This window comes from Columba livia, chromosome 1 (assembly GCF_036013475.1).
Source record: "Columba livia isolate bColLiv1 breed racing homer chromosome 1, bColLiv1.pat.W.v2, whole genome shotgun sequence".
In the NCBI taxonomy this organism is placed as follows: Eukaryota; Metazoa; Chordata; class Aves; order Columbiformes; family Columbidae; genus Columba; species Columba livia.
In genome coordinates this window covers 62,777,395-62,797,821 of record NC_088602.1, presented here as the reverse complement: position 1 = coordinate 62,797,821, position 20,427 = coordinate 62,777,395, and the positions used below count along the sequence as shown (strand labels likewise).

The following is a 20,427-nucleotide window of genomic DNA, read 5'->3' as shown; positions in this document are numbered from 1 at the left end:
TGTCTCTGCAGGGGATCCTCTACTCCATCTCCTTCACCCTCTCTGCCTGCTCATGCCTGGGGTTAAGCTGAGCTCTAGTGTCATTGGTGGTGATCTAGACCTGCTGCATGGGCTGGTGCCTCTGGCTGTTCCTTCATGGCCTGAATCATCACCCTTCATCCTACCTGGGTCTGTTGGGAAAAGGTCTTTCCTAGGTGGCACAGGCAGCAGCATGGTGTCCCACCACTAACATGTCTGCCAGGCTGCTTCTGGGTGCAGCTTTAAAGAAGTGGTGCTGTCTCCGAAACCCGGTGGGGCCCTGTTGCGAATCACTTCTTCTCCTCTTGCATCTCCTCAGTAGCGGCTTTGCTTTTGCAGTTATGTGGAGGAGCTGTGAGCCTGCTGCAGGCAGTGGGGTTCTGTCCCCAAAATGCTTTTCTGGTCACCAGAACCGCTAGTGACCGATTTTGTGAACTTAAGTGAGGTGTCACATTTTGGACCCTTTGGTCTTTAATAACTTCCTGGTGCTAATAAACAAATGTTTTTGTAATTTGATGATGTAGCGATGATGCCATCGGTGGCAAAGGAGAGAAGGAGTAGGGAGTACGCTGAAGACTTACAGAGCCAGGCTTGCCTGTGCCGTGCTGTGGGTTTGCAGTGCCTGCAGGCAGTGGTTTAGGAGAGGGCCCTGAGGGAAGAAGAACAGCTTTAATCAAAGTGGGCTTCATCAGGATGAACTTTCATCAAGTATTCCTTGTGGAGTTCCTGTAACCAGGGTAATCAGTTGAGTATTCGTAGTGGATATAAATGATCTCTTTCAATATCTCACTGTTTTCTGTACACTGGTCTTTTTAAAAGCTGAGTAAAGCTTTATTTTAAAATCAGTGTTAATGAGGCAGCAATGCAGATTTTTTATTACACAAAATTGGAGAATCTGACAATACAGGCCCAGACTTATGCCTTAGTTATACCGGGGTAAATCCTGTGGAAAGTATGTTTAAACAGTTAGACTTCTTTGGGATTTGAACTAATGAAATCAAGATCAGGTCTCACATCTGCCTGCTTCTGCTCTCTTAGGTCTGTCCCCTTGCTCAGGCTCTCTGCTCTAAAGGGTCTCTGTACAGCATTAGGTAATTGCTCAAGGCAGTCGGCTGTAATGTGTACAGGACCAGAGATGAGATTGCCGTGGAAGCTACAGAGGATGCTCGGCACTGATGAGATTAGGAATATGCTGCAAGCTGTAGTTTGGGTGTACTTCAGCGCAGAAGTCAGGGATAAAATGGTGAAGCAATATTGCACTGGCTGCGTATGGCTCTTTGATACAAGTAATCAACTGGTGTCTCTTATGAGGAGAGACTGAGAGAGCTGGGTCTGTTCAGCCTGAGGAACAGAAGGCTGAGAGGGGATCTCATCAATGTTTATAAATATCTCAAGGGTGGATGTCAAGAGGATGGGACCAGACTCCTTTCAGTGGTGCCCAACAATAGGATGAGGGGCAACGGGCACAGACTGAAACACAGGAGGTTCCATCTGAATATGAGGAGAAACTTCTTTCCTTTGAGGGTGCCAGAGCACTGGAACAGGCTGCCCAGAGAGGCTGTGGAGTCTCCTTCTCTGGAGACATTCAAAACCTGCCTGGACACATTCCTGTGTGATCTGCTCTAGGTGAACCTGCTTTAGCAGGTGGGTTGGACAGGATGATCTCCAGAGGTCCCTTCCAACCCCAACCATCCTGTGATTCTGTCATTCTGTGATTTAGACTTAGGCCTGTCCTTGGTGGACAACTTCCACCAAAGGCAGGTGAGCTCTCTTGTGTGGGGTGTGAAAGTTCTTATATAGAAAATTGCATGTTGATTTACAAATAGAAGAATTGCCTCTTGCTGATGGCAGCTCACAGTAAAAGTGCCGGGGAGCCAGTCCAGCACCTGTGCTTGTGAGGGGTTGGGCAAGGCGAGAATGATCTCATTAAAGAACCACAAAATACAAGCCTGCCAAAGCTGGAGTCCCACTGAGTGCAGTGATGTCCCTGTGCATGGATGTCGTGCTGGTGGTGAGGCTGATGTTGTCTTGTTCCAGTTGGTGAAAGAGAAGCACTGTAGTGTTAGGGTATAGCAAATTGCATCATAAAGCAGAAGCTGTCCTTAGGATGTGATGAATCATTTACCTTAAGGTTTTATCCTTCTTCCTAGTGAATATAAAGAGGCTTAGATGTAAGTGTAAGTTGGATGTGATTAATCCCATCCCAAATATACCCTTATGAGTTTGAACAATTTGTGTTTTCTTTAATAGTTGCCTTCAAAAATTGGTAAAACCAGTTTAGCTGTAATATTGTGAGGGACTCGTATATCTAGTGCAGAATCAAGACTGCAAAATCTTAAAGCAGTCTAGATTTTAGGTGCTGGTGAAACAACCCTTTAATTAAAAGTGCCTGTATTCCTCACAGAGTCAGTGGCGAGAGTTAGATCTCTTTGGAGGTCTGCAAAGACAGATTGTGTCTACCTAAATTAGAATAGGAGCAAAATTAGGGGTGAAGTCAAAGGTATGTCTTGCCAACTTAAATCCGAGGGCTGCTTAGAAATATATCCAGTCCAAATGCTTTCAAGTAATAACTTCACCAAGAGATTCAATAATGAAAAAAAGGAATTAAAATAAAGTAGCTATTGCTTCAGTCAGCTTCCAGACACCTTTCTTGAATCAGTCTGATGCCTTCCTAGTAGATTATTCTTTCTTATGTAATGATTGTCTTTTATATTGATTTAATTTATCTAGTGTGCATGAACAGAGGTTTTTAATTAAATACATAATTAATTGTAAGAAGAGTTTGCTGTGACAAATGACAAACTTTTCCTGGAATTACTTCATCTCAGAATATTGTTCCTATGTATGACACACAACATCCTTTCTATCATAATCGATCAAATAATATTTATTTTTCTCTGTAGCGGTAGAATTTAGTGACGAGAGCATGGATGATGCAAAGAACCTTCTTCAGGCAATCTCCTCATTTATTAAAGATGCAGATGCTTATATAAAAGGACAGCTGGTATGTGCCCCTGTAAAAGAAGACATACTGTGGGAAAGGTAAGTGCAACTCCTGTATCTGTGATTATGTGAGCACTAATTTGCTGGCAGGCTCAGAGGGCTGACCACTGTGGTGTGCTGAGTTCTGTTTAAGAAGCAGGATAAGGACTGAGAAGCATTCTGCCCTGCCAGCCCCCACCAAGGCAGGCTTTTTTGTGTAGCCAACTGCTTTTCCTCATTGTCTGCTACACTTAGTTCGCTGTATTTTTGAAATCCGAGTTATTTATCTAGCACGCCTGTCCCAACACTTGCATCTTTGCCCCTCTTGAGTGATGTAGAAGGGAAACCTGTGTCTGAACTTGTGAGGCTATTCGGTTCATAAGCAGAACGGTGCCTTAGTGACTAAAGAAGAAAAAGGATGACTGGAAAGTGATATGTCTTGGCCACTGAGCTTGTAGTCAAGCTGGCTGGCACTGTGGTGTGCAGCAGAGAAGGGGTTACTAAGAATCTGGCCAGGACAGAGATATCCCAGGGAAAGAAGAAATTATGATTCCTGTGACACTGACAATGACAAGGAGAACCTTGCTTGGAGCCCATTAGGAAAACCAGGTCATGGAACTGTTTTTGCTGGAAGTGACTTTTAAGATCAAGTCCAACTGTTACCTAGTGCTGCCAAATCCACTTCTAAACCGTGTCGCTAAGGACCTCATCTATGCGTCTTTTAAAAGACACCTCCAGGGATGGTGACCCAACCACTTCCCTGGGCAGCCTGTTCCAATGCCTGACAATGCTTTCTGTGAAGAAATTTTTCCTGATATCCAATCTGAACCTCCTCCGGTACAACCTGAGGCCGTTTCTACTCATCCTGTTGTTTGTTACTTTGGAGAAGAGACCAAGCCCCTCCATGCTACAACCTCCTTTCAGGTGGTTGCAGAGAGTGATAAGGTCTCCCCTCAGCCTCCTTTTCTCCAGGCTGAACAGCCCTAGTTCGCTCAGCTGCTCTTTGCAGGACTTGTTCTCTACAGGAGGGAGAGATGTGCTCTGTGTTGGGTGCAAAGCTGAGAAGACAAGTGCAATGCTCTGGAGTCAGGACAGGAAGGGTGCAAGGGGCACTGGAACCTGTTACAGGGAAGGGGAGTTGAATTAACTAGTTGTGATATTTGGCAGAAGGGAGTTCTGCAGAAGGAGGCTGCTGGGGACCTGTTGGTGAGAGGTACAGCTGAGACACCTGAGGCATGTGGGGAAGTTGAAATGGATTGTCAGCGGGGAGTGTGTGGGAGGGCGAGGCTTGTGTATCGCTAGATATAAAAGCAACTGATGAAAGAGAGCTCTTAATTAGGAAAGCAGTGGATGTTCAGTGGAGAAAGGGAACCTTGCAGGGAAGGGCGTTGGGAGTAATGGGTTAGAGCAGCAATCATCCAGTATCTGAGGAGAGGCAGGCAGAACGGCGACCAATGACAGAACCCAAGGGTATGGCAGAAGATGTGCCAGGGGAGGTTTAGGTTGGACATGAGGAAAAGGTTCTTCCCCCAGAGGGTGGTGCAGCACTGGAACAGGCTCCCCAGGGAGGTGTCACAGCCCCAAGTCTGACAGTGTTCAAGAAGAGACTGGACAGCACCCTCAGACACATGGTGTGAACTGTGGGGTTGTCCTGTGCAGGGACAGGAGTTGGACTTGATGATCTTTGTGGGTCCCTTCAGACTCAGGACATTCTGTGATTCAAAATCACTCAAATAGGCACAAGATTCAGGAGAGCCCCAGAGATGCTAGGATAGCCTGAAGTTCACCAGGTAACCCTGCTCCCTGAGCTTTATTGTGAAACAGCACTCTTGGGTCAGTGCTATTGAGGTCCTGTTTGTGTGCAATATCATGCCAGCAGCAGCTGTTTGCAGCTTGCTGTTTATTCTCCTGCCATCCTCATTCTCCTGCTCACAGGGGCTGCCGCGGGTGGCACTGGTTCTGTGGCAGTGGGTGCTGGTTGCCCGCTGTTTTTTGGTGCTGTTACACAAACAGCCCCACCACACCTTTCCATCTGGGCCAAGTTAAGTCCTGGGGCTGGGATGGGGCTGGCCTGGGAAATGAGGAAGCAGCGCCCACTTTTGAACTGGATCCTGCCAACATGACTCCTGGCCAGTCCCAGTCGGCTCTCTTGCCAGACACTGGAGTGATGAGTGGGACGTGGCTTTGGAAGAGAAACGTGCCATTAGCATGAAGAATGGGCTGCTGGAAAAAAATTAACTTAGAAAAATCATTAATGTGCCTAATATCGACCTAATTTCCTGTCTGTTTTTAAATGATTAAGGCAAACCTCACTCTGCTAGTGTTGGTTCCTGTGATTAGCCATGTATTTATTGAATGGATGTAGCACTTTGGATTTTGACACGCGTCAAGTTTTTCCCTTCAGAGCTGAAGGATGTCTTCTCCCTGATCGACGTAGCATCACCCATCACAGGACAGCTAGGAAGGAAACGACAGTGTCCTTTTGATGACTCCCTCTGGCTGAATAGCTGATGAATTCAGCGTACTGCTGGCATCTTGTTTATCTTATCTTAAAAGTTACCTTTTCTTCTTGAAGGCTAGCCAACACAAAAGTAACCGTGAAGGCTGCGTTTGCAGATGACTTTGACACCTCCAGGGCTGTTGCAGCAATTATGGACCTCATTCACCATGGCAACAGACAGCTTAAGGCTGTTACTAAGGTAACCCATTAGGATACAGAGATCAGAAAATGACAGCTGTCCACTGTCCTACTGCTTAATGCAGACAGATTAGTTTATTGTTCACATAAGAAACCGGCAGAAACAAAGCTCTGTAAATTGTTGACCTTAATGGTGCCCATTTGTCCTGACCGTACCAGAGGAACTGTGTACAGCTATTGTTTTGTGCTTCGTTGTGTCCAAAGGATGTTTCTTTCCTGCTGCCCTGTATTATTTATACCTGAGGTTTTTGAAAGGCCTGAAGCTGCTGTGGCACGCTGCTAATTTTAGTGCTGGTTTTACGTTCTTACCCAGCTTCTTTGCTTAATACCCATGCTCAGAAATCAGCCTAAATTGGGAAGTGGGGGTGGTGGTCGCTGTGGGGGCTTTGGCAGGCAGTCCCAGGTGCACGGGGTAGTCACGGTGGCGAGTTCAGTTTTGGGGACTGAGTGGCTTCTGCTGTGGGCAATTTATAACTCAGCATGCCTGCCTGAGTCTGTCTTCAGATGGCTTTTGGCAAATTGAGACCCCGTTAAGGTGTCTTGATGCTGACACAAAGGAGGCGTCTGGTAAGGACAAGACCTGAGCAGTGAACACAGTCTGAAGCACTTCTGGGTCTCCTCTTGCCAACAGCTCCTGTTCTTCCTCAAGACAAGCTGTTCAGCCGTGTTGCTGTGCTCCTTGACTGCTGGTGTTGCCACATCCACCATGTTTGTGCTGTAAAAGAAACGCTGAGTACATAGTAATAACATGGTGTGAACTGTGGGGTTGTCCTGTGCAGTGACAGGAGTTGGACTCGCTCATCCTTGTGGGTCCCTTCTAACTCAGGACATTCTAGGATTCTATGAACTGATTTTAAGAAAGACTTAGCCTGTTGGTTTAGAAATCCTGCCGCTTCTTGGCCCTGTTTTGGCACTGGCTTTAAATTATTTCCGTAGCTTTATCTTTACAAAATGCCTCTCTGAACAAATCCCAGACCTGAAGCAGTTTGCAGCAGCGATCTGTGACAGCACTACCGCTCCTAAGCACAAGTAGCCCCATTTTGCCGGTTGCTTCCCCTAAAGTCCTTCTGTCAACCATTTTGTTGAGAATTGGGGGGGTATTTGCAGGGCAGGTGACTCAGGTTTCTGGTTGGGGTGGTGGAGCTTTTCTGGGTGCAGCCCGGCTGCCTGAGCGTTACCCCTTACTGGCCGTGCGTGTAGTTTTTGGCCTTAAGAACTGAGTAAATTCACAGAAGCATAACTACTCATCCCTTTCTTTAACCTTCTTGCTATTCTTACCTTAGTTGGCACATTCCTGTTTGTTCCCTCAGCGCTCTGCTTCAGCCCCTCCCAGTTCAGATCTCCTGCAAATTTTAGGTTATGGCTTATCTCAGGCCCTAATGGATATGTCGGATAAAATCCAGTGCCAGCTGCTATTTGGTTGTCCATGTCATCACTCTTTCTTTTTTTTAGGCAAGATTAGTCCCCTAAATTGCTTCCGAGTCTATAATTTAATCTTGATTATTTTTTTTTTTAATTTTTCTTTTTTTGTGAAATAAACATGGAGGAAAGAAAGAAATACATGTGTTCTTAAAATTGCTATTCTATCGCTGCTCCTGGTGGTTGCTGATGCTACCATGGCATGACAAAACACCATAAGCTATCTCAAGGCAGTCTTCACGTGGTTTACATCCATGACACTCAAACCAATTGATTTTATAGGTGCCCTTGGAGCTGAGATTTTGTTCTTTTATTTTGTTTTCATACGCACAGCCCTTTCATGCCCAGAAGTGTTGTTTTTAGGTCTAATTTACTACACACATGTAGCGCAGGGCAGCTTCTTGCATCTGGTCTCCTCGCTGTGCATGCTGGTAATAAGCTCTACCCCTCTCCCATTTACTTAGATCTTTTCCCTTTGTGTTGTGAGGTGCTTTTGTATCTCTGTAAAAGTTCCTGTCTGGGCGGGTGTTACTGATGGAGGTAGATCTGTGTAGATTTAGTCCTAGTTTTCCCCTGTGGACTGGGCTGCAGAGAGATGCTGAGTTCTGTAATATGTATTGACTGGACAATCTCTTTTGAGTGTTTTTTAAACAGGATGCTGGATCTCCTAGAAGCTCTGTTGTGTATGGAAGCATTATTTCCTATATAGAAGGCTTTTTTAATGACCTTGGGATGTCCTTTGGAGAAAAACAGGTATGAAACATCTCTTCTATGTGTACCAGTCCATGGTAGCAGTGCCAGCGTTATGTTTTACAGAACACTTTCCAAAAGCATCTGATGTAACAAAATTATTTATGGTTTTAGTAAACCTTTCTGCCCCGCTTGCAATTTCTCCTGTGGTGTGTTAGGAGAGCATGTGAGCGGAGGAACAAAGTGTGGGCTTTTTTCTTCTCGGAGGCGCTCCTATGCGATTTCTGAAGCAATTGTGCTGAGGAGATGGAAGTCTGAAGAATGAAACAAGAAAAAGTTAGCATTGGAGGCCTTTGTGTTGGTTCTCTGATGTGTCTGGCTTTCCCTGCCTCTTCCTCTTCATTCTGATGGTTGCACCCAGGCTGGCTTTCATAGCTGCGTGGATATTTTTGATTGTGACCTCCCTGCAGAGAGATGGGGGGCCCACCACTGGAAGTACCTTACGTATCCTCTGGTGCTTGGACAGGTAGGAATAGGGAAGGGGGAAAAGAAAGGAGAGAGAAGCTCAAAGCAAAACACCCTGTTGGAGGCTGGCAGGCTGTTCTGTCCTCCCCTTCTGTTCAAATCTGCAGCTGAATACCAAAGAAGTTGAAAACTTTCTTTAGAGAAACTGTTCTGCAAAAATCTGGGAGAGGGAGAAGAGGATAAAATATAAATAACCCTATTGATCCTTTGGAAGTCAGCCAGTATAGTGTTAAATTTATGCATTTACTTTACCTCTTTGTGGATTTTTCCACAAAATTTCTTTCAAAACGGTGGTTGAGTGTGGTTTGGCTGTGTATTACTCCTCTTAAGTAAGGTTTTTGGTGGCACACTAAACACTTGTATTTGTTTGTAAGTTGGGTGACAAAGTCATTCCTCCAGATCCTGGGCTGTCTGCATGCAGGTGCCTTCTGCACCTATATTTTTGCTGAAACAATTGTCTGAATGCTTTTCTTTTTTGTATGCTGTGTGAATTTCTCTCGGGCAGCAGGGTCAGCAGAAGACGCTGGTGCGAGGTGAGGCAGGAAGGAAGGAGCAGCGTGTCAGACTCTTCTCTGCCCCTCTCCTCTTTCAGCTTCTAGTAAATTAACCAAAATCTTCATCAGGAAGGTCTGCAGGCTGCTGCAAGCTAAACGGTGCAGGGATTGTTCTCTGACCTCAAGACCAGCCACAACAGCTCAGCATCTGAACTTTCTTGCTCCTTAGCCAGGTGGCCCTGGGCATGTGGCATCTGAAAAGATGATGGGTGGAAACCATCATGCCTGTTTTAGAGCTGGGGAGCAAAGGTGAGGGCTTTTTCTCTGCCAAGGAGTGCTGTGCTGCGGGTGCAGGCAGGTGGTGATCTGTGGGGTAGGCAAGGGCCAAATTGCCATATAAAACGTCTTGTGAGCTCTTTGGATTGATCGGTGTTGCAGGAGAAGAAATTAGAGATCAGCCCTGAGAGGCTACACAGTGTGTTATGCAGAAATTGGATTGTTTAATCTCCTAAAGCTGCCCCTCCTCTTGGAGGATCTTGCCTTGTGTCATGAGTAGGTGCCTGGTTTGAACTTCAGCAGTAGTGTTTGTAGAGGGATGTTTCTTGCTTCATCCATCATTTGTCTTCCCATTCCCTTCTGTATTCAAGCATTTATCCTGCTCTTTTACCTGCCCCAGGTTACAATGGAGCATTTCTGGCACTTAGATTTATTACCTTCTTCAATTTCGTAAACTTCTTCTTCAGTATGTTCATGTGTTTTGAAAGTTTGAGGAATTTGCTGCCTTTTATGATCGCGGAGAACACTGAGCATCTCATGCTCTGTCTCTGGCAGCTTCCCCCTCACCTCCTTCTCCTCCTCTTTGTTTGCTTCAGTCAGTGACCTCTGAAACTACTCCCTTTCATTTCCATCCTGCTGTTTGGTGACTAAATACGGTCCCCTCTGGCTTTAATTACTCAGCTGCTCCTCTGCTCCCACTCGAGTGTCGCTGCCAGCAACTTCACCCCCTGCCCTTGCTGTGCTTTACATTTCACTGCGCCCTTGTCTGCTCCCCCTCTTGTGTCTTAGCAGCAAAATACCACAATGGCCTTTTCTTCTTGATTGGAAGTTTGTCCTTTCCCTCCCCATTAGGAGTTTGCTTCTAATGAGAAACGGGGATGGTATCTTGGCCATCTCTGCCATCATCTCTGCCTTCATCTCCTTCTCCGAGGAGCTGCCTTCCTCTTCTGCTGGCTCCCCAGCGCCCCCCCAGCAGCCGCAGAGGACCATGGCCATCCCGTCCCTGTGGTGTTGACCAGCAAGACTTTGGCCAAGCCAGAGGGAGCTGGGGGAGCTCAGAGCTGGCTGAGGGGAGGAGGGGGCCAGGCAGTGGCCAGAGAAGACCCGCTGTGCCGTGGCTGCTGCCCCATCAGGTCTTGTTGGGCGGCTGAAGCTTTGGATAAGGCGGATCAGATAAAAGTTCTGTGGATTTGTGGAGGTCTTCTGCAGGCGCAAGGAGAAAGGGCAGTCTAGAGACTTAAAGCCAAGACACTTTTCCTGGTTTGTGTTTCCTGAAGAGGGTCTGCAGCTCAAAGGCCGAGGAGGAGGCTGGAGCGCTCTCTGAAGCTGCTGACATTTGAAGCCGAGGGGCCGTCTGAGCTGGCGATTGGGCTTCCCTTGCTGTGTTGGGTGCTTGTTATGAGGCCTTTCTTCCATTTGCCTAATCTGCTTTTAATGTATGCACACTTCTCGGAGGTTTCCTGTGATGAGTTCCACATTTGGGTTATGCAGCATGTTACATTCACATGAGAACCCTCTTCTCGAAGATAGACACCTGTATAGGAATACTCTGAACCACCACCACCAAATATAACTCCACTGGAACTTCTTGTCCAACATTAGTGAGGTTGTAACACTTGAATCATACCAGTACAATGGAAAATGCACAATTGAGAGGTGACGAGGCCTCAGTGTATGCTACTGAGTTGTGGTGAATTTTCTTCAAATCGCTCTCAGGTGTTTGTAAAGCAACCTGTTTGATTTCCAGGTGGCTCTGGGAGGAGGCGACTCGGCTCTGCTCTCCAGCGTCATTGAGGAGCTGGTCAGGTTCCGCGCCAAGGTCCGTCACTACGCGCTGGCTCTGCCAGACGCAGCGGCAGAAGCCGTGCCGATGGAGGGTGCCGTGGGAACCAAGGGAGCACATCAGGAACAGAAGGCAAAGAGGCAGCAGTTACTGCAGGAGAGAAAACCCCTCCTGGAGGCCTGTGACAGCCTGCGTGGAGACCTTGCTGCCTTTGGAATCCACATAAAGGTAACCCGCAGTAGCCTTCTTTGTGAGACTGCTAGTTATTTTTTTTAAGAAAACGTTTATTTTTGCCCTTTGAGCCTTTTCAACAGCTTTCAGTGTTGTGCTCTGCTCCCTGCATGACTGCAGTGGCAGGAGAGGTGGAAGTCAAGCCCTTGGCTGGTGGTGCTGTGAGCCTTCTCCTCTGCTCCCCTGCAGCCTTGCGTCTCCATGCAAGCTGTAGCTATCATACTTCTGCAGTTCCCAAGGGTGCGCCATTTACCCACTGAAAATCCTGGAAGGTTCAGAAAGCCCTAGGTTGCCCCAGTTCAATCCAGAAGGAAGGGAATGATACTGTGTGCAGTCTTTGAAAAGATCGTAGAGGAACTGGAACGTAAACTGGGATGACTTATGAAAATAATGCTTTCCCTCAACCCTCCCTGCATTTCCCCCACCAAAAATGCTCAGTCCTCATGAGAAAGCCTCTTCCATCTCCATCACCTCCATTCCCAGCTGTTCCTGAGCCATAAGTACTTTGCGAGATTCCTGTACCACTCCTCTCCACCCTGCTTTCTGCTTTTATCTTATACCTAATGCCACTGTGCTTTTCCTTTTCCATTAACCCAACGGTGTCTCCTGCTCAAGAGAAATCCCTTCACTGGCTTACTGTCTCCTCCTGGTTCCCAGGTGCTATGTTACTTCAATGGTTGCTGCTTCTCCCAGTTCCTCTTAATTCACAGCCCTTCTCACCTCTGCTCCAGCCCTTCTAGGGTCAGCGCTGTTTCTCGCATGTGGAATAATCCTCCCCTTTTTCTCCAGCGTTTCTCCCTCTGTCCAGTTCATGCTGTTCCTTTTTTCCCCTCACTTGAGCCTTGAATTTTTTTGTCAACGGGAGGATGTAAAGCATGATGACATTAGGGAGTGACAGTGTATATCCCCTCTAACTGCCGAATGTGAGAACTGTCATCTGCCAGCGCACCTATGAAAACCAAACGTGCAGTGTGGTCAGCTGTTCCGCGATCTCAGGTGAAATCGAGCGCACTGATACAGAGTGCGGTGAGGGCCAAAGCGCAGCAGAGCTGAGCTGCAGCTGTGAAAGCAAAGGAAGGCTGTGGGAAGCTGGAACATCTGCTTCCTTCACTTGTTTGTACGTAGCTGAGTCCTCACTCCTCTGTCAAGAAAGTTTGCAAATCCAAACAACCGCACTGAGACGGAGACTTGGAGAAGATGAATCCCCTTTGATCTTTCTGGCAAAATGGCTGCAGCCCCACCCCCACCCTTTTGAAGATTTGTTTTGTTTTCTTTCTAAAGGGATTTATGGGCATTTAATAACCTAGAGATTTGCCTTAGTCAGGATTCAGCCCATTGCATTAATTTCAACATTTTTTTTAATAACCAGAAGCTTGGCATAGTCTGTCTCCTGCCTGTCCCAGAGCAGTTTGCTGCTGAAGACAAAGCACAAGCGCACGTATAAGCACACACGGCACGTGCCCGAAGCCAAACTCCTCCTTTTTTTTGCTGATACTGTGGAAGTACACGGAGGTGTAGAAGTACTGTGGAAGTACGTGGAGAAGGCTGCCCAGATCCTGCCTTTGCAAACCCCAGAAGAGTCCTGCACACCGAGCGCTGCAGTTCCTCACACCGGCTCCCTGGCGCACATGTGCCACAGGATGTGTCCCTACTCAGAGCGGGTCTCTCTCCACCCTCGGGCTCAGCACGAGTCTGCTTGGCTGGGTGGGTTGGCTGTTGCCAAAACCCCCACGGTCCTGATTGTTAATAAGAACTTGAGGAAGTAATTATAATTTATTTTTTCTGCGCAGCCTCTGATTTCCATGAAGCTCTTGTGAGCCCCACGACATGCAGGCAGTCATGTCGATGTTCTCTCCCTGTGTCACGTGCGGCTGAAGTCAGCAGCAACTTCTCAAGTCCACGTGCAGAAGGAAAAGCAGCAGAACAAATGCAGCAAACAAGCCTCATCTCCACGCAGGGCAGACTAGGAACCCCCAGTTTGGGGCTGGGCAGGGAGGGCTTGGCTGCTCCAGGGTGCGAGTAGTGACTTAGAAAATGCTAGTAACTGAATCCCTTTAAAAATTAGCTTTGTAGGAACGGTAGTTTCTCCTTCGGCTTTTCTCCTTCGGCTCGCAAGTTTGTGGTCTCTGTACACTGGCTTTTTCTCTCGTGCTGCTCAATGCAGAGAATGTTCTGTTATTTGAAGTTACAGAACTTGCAATAACCTGATGAAACTATGCCCTGGTCTTCCCATGTCATGTCCAGAGAGGTTGTGGAGTCTCCTCCTCTGGAGACATTCAAAACCCGCCTGGACACCTTCCTGTGTGATCTGCTCTGGGTGAACCTGCTTCAGCCGGGCGTTGGACTGGGTGATCTCCCCTCCAACCCCAACCATTTGGTGACAGTGTGCTTGAAATGCAATCTAATCTGTGCTGCTAAGTAAAATGTGGTAATTGGGTATTTACGCATCAAAACCAGTTTTCACTTTAATGTAAGTAAAATTCTACATTGTATTGCAGCCTCTCATGAGTCAGAACTCATGCAACATTGTCAGGTTTCAATATTCAGATCAACTTTTGTTTTATTTTTGAACAATTTTAGTCAGAAATGCTCAGTTTGACTGCAATATTCTCTTTCACAAATATGACAGTAGTGCGTTACAGAGATTTACAGCAACAGGCTGCTATCCTAATATTCAGGAGATCAAATGCTAAGCAGTACATTCTCATGCATTAGCCATAAGAAGAGCTGTTTTCCGTGTCCATGAGCCATTTCAATATGAAAATGTGGTTGCCTGAGTTTAACAGAAAATACTGTGGTAAGAGACTACACATCGCTGCAGCATCCAACACTGAAGAGGTGACTTTTCTACTGTGGGTTTTTTTTCCTTCTTAAGGGAAGAATTGTCTGGGTTTGTTTTATCACTTTGAGTGTTATTAGTAACAATGGCATTTGGGTGGGATGGTATGGCCGCCTGTTTTACTGAACTGCATTAATAGCTTTGCTGAATGAAGCCTGGTTAAAACCCTGTGTGTCCAGATACCTACATGTGTGTGATACAGGTGGCTCCAGAGTGCTGGGATTGACCTGCAAACTTCTTCTTACAGGACAGAGCTGCAGTTTCAACCTGGGAAATGGTGGAAGGCAGGCAAGCAGAGCCCCAGACTGAGAAAAAAAGCTGATCCTTCATCCTTGGACTTGTTTTGTTTGTTTCAGCTGCTTTGGCAACACTTGTAAATAGTAACTTTCTAAATAAAGGTCTTTGGAACACAATGGCCAGCAACAAAGATCTACTATAATGTGAGCAAACCTGTTGATACTACTACTAGGTGAGTACCTATGGGCCTGGCAGCAGGTGTGCAGGTGGTGGAAGCAGCATTGAGAATACGGGGGAGCAGCTTGTGCTGCCCACACAGGGAACGCCTCAGCCCCAATCCTACGTGCTCTGCTCTCGCCCCCACTGGGCTGAGCTGGTGCTGAGAACTGAAAATGTAGTGAAGATAATAAGAGAGAGAAGACAGAGGCAAGAACTCAGGCCTGTCTTTGAGTGAAAACAGTTTTATGCCCAGTAGTTTGGACAACTGTGTTCCCCTCAGGCAGGGAAGGAGGTGATGCTTTTAGCCTTGAAGTGTTGCCTTATTGCAGTGTTGCTGGTTTGGTCCTGTGATATCTTCAACCGGGATATGATGGTGTCCAGTTATCTGTAAGGTTTGGTATCTTCTCAGCTTGCTTTGGCACAGAATACACTGAGGTTTCCATAGCGCTGAGAGGGCAGCACGCTCAGGATCTCTCCACCAGAATTGGAAAGACATCGTTAGTCTGTGTAGTTACTACCTGTTCGGTTACCTTTTTCCTTTTGCCATGTTTGTGTTAAGGAGTCCGCTGGATGGTGCGGCTGTCACCAGGCACAGAGCCCGGCCTTGCACCCGAGGCCACCTCTGTTCTAGCAGCTGAGTTTATATGGGGCTTGCACTTTACCTATGGGTGCTCTTTCTTAAAATCCATTTGTGAAGAGAGAACAAATTAAGAACGTGGGTCCATCTACAAGGAATTTAATTTGAAAATACAGCTCTGACAAGTCATCCATTCAACAGGATAAAGGCTTTATTGGTTGAGAATAAAAGGTGCGGCTGTTTTTCTACTCCGTTTCTGGGTATCGGTACCCCTAGAGAAGATGGGGGGAGGCCTCTGTCCGCACTTTGGCAGAGGCGTATTTGACACTGTTGATATTTTAAGTCTGTGAGTGGCTGTATTGCTCTAGTCAGCTAGAAGGAATGGGGAACAGTCAGCTCGGCTTCCGCAACACACCAAACAAAGCACACACAATTAATTTGCTATTATTTTTATTTCCTACCAAAAGAAACCGCTACATTTCCAGAATGTTTAAAAATTGTAACAATTTGTATACATTAGTGAATAACAAGAGTTACAACTTCTGTGTAGATTTAAAGCCAACACAGCAGGTGGAAATCTGTACTGAGCTCTGTTAATTGACTGACTTCGCCTACAAATGCCATTTAGATTATAATGCCACTGATGTTCTAAATACACAAAAAAAAGAGAGCTCATTTTAAAGGAAATCCAGTAGCTGTTTTAAAATCAGTTTTAACTTTCTAATTTTATTTCAAAGGAGTCAGGCTTCTCCAGTAGTTTTAGGGGGAAAAACAACAGTAGCTAAGTTTCCCCAAAGATGTAGACAGTTTACAAAACTGCTTAAATTAAACACCAAAACCCATCTCTTCTTATGAGTCGACATTGCTCTAATCTAAAAAGTCTGTGAACCCTCATAGACCAAAATGAGCAAACATTTAAAAACCTATTTTTTTAAAATAGGTAATTGGTTTAAAAAGAAAAACAAACAAACAAAAAAATGCATCGGGGTGAGGTAGTAGTCACAGTGCATCCAGAAATATCAACTATAAGGGCTCAAAGGAAACACTTGGAGCAGCCTTTCTAATTGCAAGTGCTTTCTGTGGGCAGCTATTGCAAGGTACCAAATGCCATCTCACGTGTGCACGACATCGTACGCTCATGTAGAGCTGGATCAGTGGAAAAGAGGGGCTGCAGTGAGTATGTAACACCTGTTGCAATAACCAGACACCGGATATGCTTGTTCCTGCACTTTAATAAAGAGTATATACACTTGGAGCTAGATTGCAGGTTTGAGGGCAGAACCCACTTCCAGACCTTGGGGGAAGTTGTGTAAATGCACTTTGTGTGAACCTGCCCCTCTCTCCATATTGGTTCAATCCCTACAAGCTTTGAAATGATACTTTGCAAAGCCCACACAACTTCCCCTTTATAACAAACGCTCATCTACTCAGCCAGCCAGGACTGCTGCTGCTAAGGCCATACCTGTCCTGCTACAGACCGAGTAAAAAGCCGCTAACCCCGGTGCTGCGCTCAGAGCTCGAACACCGACCACCGTTTTCCTATTCCTGCCTTTGACGTGCAGCGTGCGGCTGCCTGCGCAGCACCGAGAGCGCACGGGTGCGTACGTGCTGCTGTCTGCCTTTTGTTCCTGATTCAATTCCTATTCCCGCTGGTTAATAAAGAGGCACCGCTGCAGCGGTACGGCCGTCGCCTCAGAGCTGTAACGCAGCGGGCAACGCGAGGTTTAAAAGCACTTCACGCTTCCGCCATCGCTGAGAGTGGGAGCGGTTAGTTCAGTGAGGAATCAGTAAGATTCTTAACCCACCTCGTACCTCTCCAAATGATAATTTCACCAAGTTCATCATAGCGAGTTCTAGAAGATTCAAGGGCAGCTAAAGGAACAAAATATTCTTTCCAGGTAAGCATAATTACTGCTTAATGCTAAGACACCTACAGTATATCCTTATTCTACCATGGGGGAACTTTTTCCAAGACGTTGCAGGAAGGGGTATGTTCTTGGAACAGACGCTGCCTCTGGGACTGGGAATGGGAAAAGGCAACTAATTACATTCAAAATCTACAGCAACTCTCATGCATTCCCTTTCCAAAGAGGCTGACTTCTTGCTTCTTAATATATGAGCATGGCAAAAAATGAAGTGCAATAGCTAATTCTAGACAGAGGGTCTAAGAACATGACAACCTCGGTGCAATCCAAGAAATTCAGTTGAGCTGGTGGAAGAATTTTATCTAGAGTATCAAGTGCATTTTATTTTTTTTGCTGTTCACACTTTAGTTATTGCTCAGTAACTATCAAAAAGAACAGAGGAATACTTTCAGTTTAGTTTTATTATATTATAACAGATCTGCAACTACAGCTTATTTCAGCCAAAACATTTCTGTATTCCAAACTCTTAAAAAATATCTACATTAATCATATTTTTCTATTCTTAAAAATAAAAAAATCTACCTAGCATACCAATGCTGCTACAGCACTTGAAAGGGTGCATTACTTATGTAAATTCTACGGTAAATGTAATTACTCTTGCAGTCATCGCTCTTCCTTGTCATCTTCTCTGCTGCTTTGGCTTCAGGTTTCAAAAAGTTTGTTGAAAGCTGTTCCAACTTCTGAAACCATGTCAGAGGCAGTCATTGAACGTCCAAATTTCTGAAAGGCCTGGTGGTTAGACTGCCTCGTCAGAGAGCAAGCGCCAAATGCAGCCACTAGGAAGGGATTTTGACTACAAGAAAACAAGCAAACAACAGAACAAAACACAAACAACAAACAGAAAATGCAACGTTAAAATCCGAACACTCTCGCGTAATTGATAAGGTCGCGGACGTGATCTTTGTACCCATAAATTTTTGTCAGCATTGTTGAAAAGGCCTCTTAAGCAAACATCTGGATTTCTCAGACTCTTGCACCGCAGAGCATCTTTGGCTGATGCTTTTTTCATTAACAAATGCTTCCCCTGGCACAGCATGTGACTGACTGAGCAGCATCACTAGGGCTGAAGGATGCAAAAGGAAGACGTGCTTAAAAGCAGGTAAGAAGGTTTTCCACGTCAACTTTTAGCAATGTGAAACTCCAATCCTTTCGTTCAGGGGAAGACTGATGTCTCACCTGGCTGCCTTTTCACTCCCTTTCCTCCCCACTCGCTGGGTAACTCAGTTTTGTGTTGCAGGGGGTGGGGGAAGGACATGGGCATGCGGACAGGAGATCATTTTTTAACAGGGCCCGAGTCGCTGCTCCAGGGCCTTCACACGATCAGCTTAAAATGGACAGTTGTACAACACAACAGACACTAAGGCACGTTCTCTTAGTGCCTCCTACATGCTTACAAACTGCCTAAGAGTGTCCCCAGCCCCACGTCCTCAAGTTCTGAGCCTCCCCTGGGCAGGCAGGGCAGCCCTGCTGCCTCCAGAGCCCCTTCTCACAGGCTGGGCCACAGGAGCTGCTGCCTCACAGCTCCAGAGCAGAGGAAAACAACTGTGGCATAATTCTGCAGCCAGCCCTGGGCTCCAGTTGCTGCTGGACAAAAACCTAAGAGAGCTCAGCTCTGGCTGGGACACAGCTGTCCCACTAAGTCACTAAGGACCTGCTGACTCATGTGCCAAGGAAGAGCTTTGTGAAGGATCACAATATAAAGCACAGACAAAACAGAAAGTGAGTTTACAATTATAGAATCACAGAATATCCTGAGTTGGAAGGGACCCACAAGGATCATTGAGTCCAACTCCTGTCCCTGCACAGGACAACCCCACAGTTCACACCATGTGTCTGAGGGTGTTGTCCAGTCTCCTCTTGAACACTGTCAGGCTTGGGGCCGTGACACCTCCCTGGGGAGCCTGTTCCAGTGCTCCACCACCCTCTGGGGGAAGAACCTTTTCCTCATGTCCAACCTAAACCTCCCCTGGCACATCTTCCTGACATTACCTTGGGTTCTGTCGTTGGTCACCAGAGAGAAGAGATCAGCACCTGCCCCTCCTCCTCCCCTCGTGAGGAAGCTGTAGCCCCATGAGGTCTCCCCTCAGTCTCCTCTTCTGCTGGCTGAACAAACCAAGTGACTTTAGCTGCTCCTCACACAGCTTCCCCTCTAAACCCTTCACCAACTTTGTGTCCCTCCTCTAGACACTCTCCCGTAGCTTTATATCCTTTTAATCCTGTGTTGCCCAGAACTGCACACAGTGCTCCAGGTGAGGCCGCACCAGTGCAGAGCAGAGCGGGACAATCACCTCCCTGGCCTGGCTGGCCATGCTGTGCTTGATGCACCCAGGACACAGGTGGCCCTCTTGGCTGCCGGGGCACACTGCTGGCTCTTGTTCACTTGCCCTTAGGCATTACCAGGGCAGCTTTGAGTATTTTTTCCTCAAAAACACCAATTTCTTACACTCGTCAAGGTGCAGGAGTGATTATTTAAGACACCTTGAGAATCAACCTTGGATGCCCAAATACTGCTCTGAAACAAAAGCTGTGCACAAGCTTCTGGGCTGAAGACACGTGAAGCACATAGTTCTAAGGCTACTGCACAACCAGTCTGATACAGACCACACTGGCCCAGGTTGCCCAGAGAGGTGGTAGATGCCCCATCCCTGGAGACATTCCAGGCCAGGCTGGACGGGGCTCTGAGCAACCTGATCTGGTTGCAGATGTCCCTGCTCATTGCAGGGGATTGGACTAGGTGACCTTTCAATGTCCCTTCCAACACAAACTATTCTACGATTCTGTGATCTGTGTGCATCTGCAGGTAGCATCCAAGACTACAAAACCTCTCCACTCCTCAAGCTCCAATTCCTCATTACTTATCGGCAAGAGGGACTGTTATTCCTGAACAGCTTGTGTCAAGGTTCCTTTCATCTTTATTTACAGCAGCGACTGTCACAGAAATACTACGTGACTAGATGGACCAAGTAGTTGGACAGGAACTGACATCATTTAACAAAAGAGTGAGCAGCCCGCTGCAGCTGCATGGCTGCTTTATGTACGACCAAACCGGACTGCCATTTGGCCTTAACATGGTTGCCCTCTTTGAAATTGTATTTTATTGGCAAGTTTCAACTTACCTGCCCCACTGAATTACCTGGGTGCATTGCAAGAGGATTCACCAAATTACAAAAATAAATCCAAATGACACATTTCCTGAATTGCCAGTGACTGCAACTTATTTATTCTTCACATACTTTCTACTTGCATTCAATTGCTTTGAAAACACATGCTCCATATATGTATCTGTATCTATCTATATAGATATAGATGATATAGATGACGTAGATATAGATGATATAGATGACGTAGATATAGATGATATAGATGACGTAGATATAGATGATATAGATGACGTAGATATAGATGATATAGATGACATAGATATAGATGACATAGATGACATAGATATAGATGACATAGATGACATAGATATAGATGACATAGATGACATAGATGACATAGATGACATAGATGA

At 46.3% G+C, this 20,427-nt stretch overlaps 2 protein-coding genes and 1 long non-coding RNA gene across 7 annotated transcripts in view; 2 read left to right on the top strand and 1 right to left on the bottom strand.

Annotated features, from left to right (window-relative positions):
• The window catches only part of CARS2 (cysteinyl-tRNA synthetase 2, mitochondrial), a 41,453-nt gene extending 27,085 nt beyond the window's left edge, over positions 1-14,368 (top strand). For all 3 annotated transcript variants that reach the window (XM_065058565.1, XM_065058571.1, XM_065058580.1), the window contains 5 exons: positions 2,922-3,060; positions 5,576-5,699; positions 7,772-7,870; positions 10,850-11,113; positions 14,203-14,368. In XM_065058565.1, the coding sequence (XP_064914637.1) occupies positions 2,922-3,060; positions 5,576-5,699; positions 7,772-7,870; positions 10,850-11,113; positions 14,203-14,277 (701 nt within the window). In that variant the 3' untranslated portion in view covers positions 14,278-14,368. The remainder of the gene's footprint in view (positions 1-2,921; positions 3,061-5,575; positions 5,700-7,771; positions 7,871-10,849; positions 11,114-14,202) is intronic.
• LOC135579135 (uncharacterized) lies at positions 11,120-13,332 on the top strand. The gene is made up of 2 exons (XR_010471654.1): positions 11,120-12,820; positions 12,907-13,332. It is a non-coding gene; the product is annotated as an uncharacterized LOC135579135 (long non-coding RNA).
• Positions 14,369-15,421: 1,053 nt separating the features above from the next.
• Positions 15,422-20,427, bottom strand: part of NAXD (NAD(P)HX dehydratase) — a 53,179-nt gene continuing 48,173 nt past the window's right edge. For all 3 annotated transcript variants that reach the window (XM_065058539.1, XM_065058556.1, XM_065058548.1), the window contains one exon: positions 15,422-17,706. In XM_065058539.1, coding sequence (XP_064914611.1) covers positions 17,556-17,706 — 151 coding nt within the window. In that variant the 3' untranslated portion in view covers positions 15,422-17,555. The remainder of the gene's footprint in view (positions 17,707-20,427) is intronic.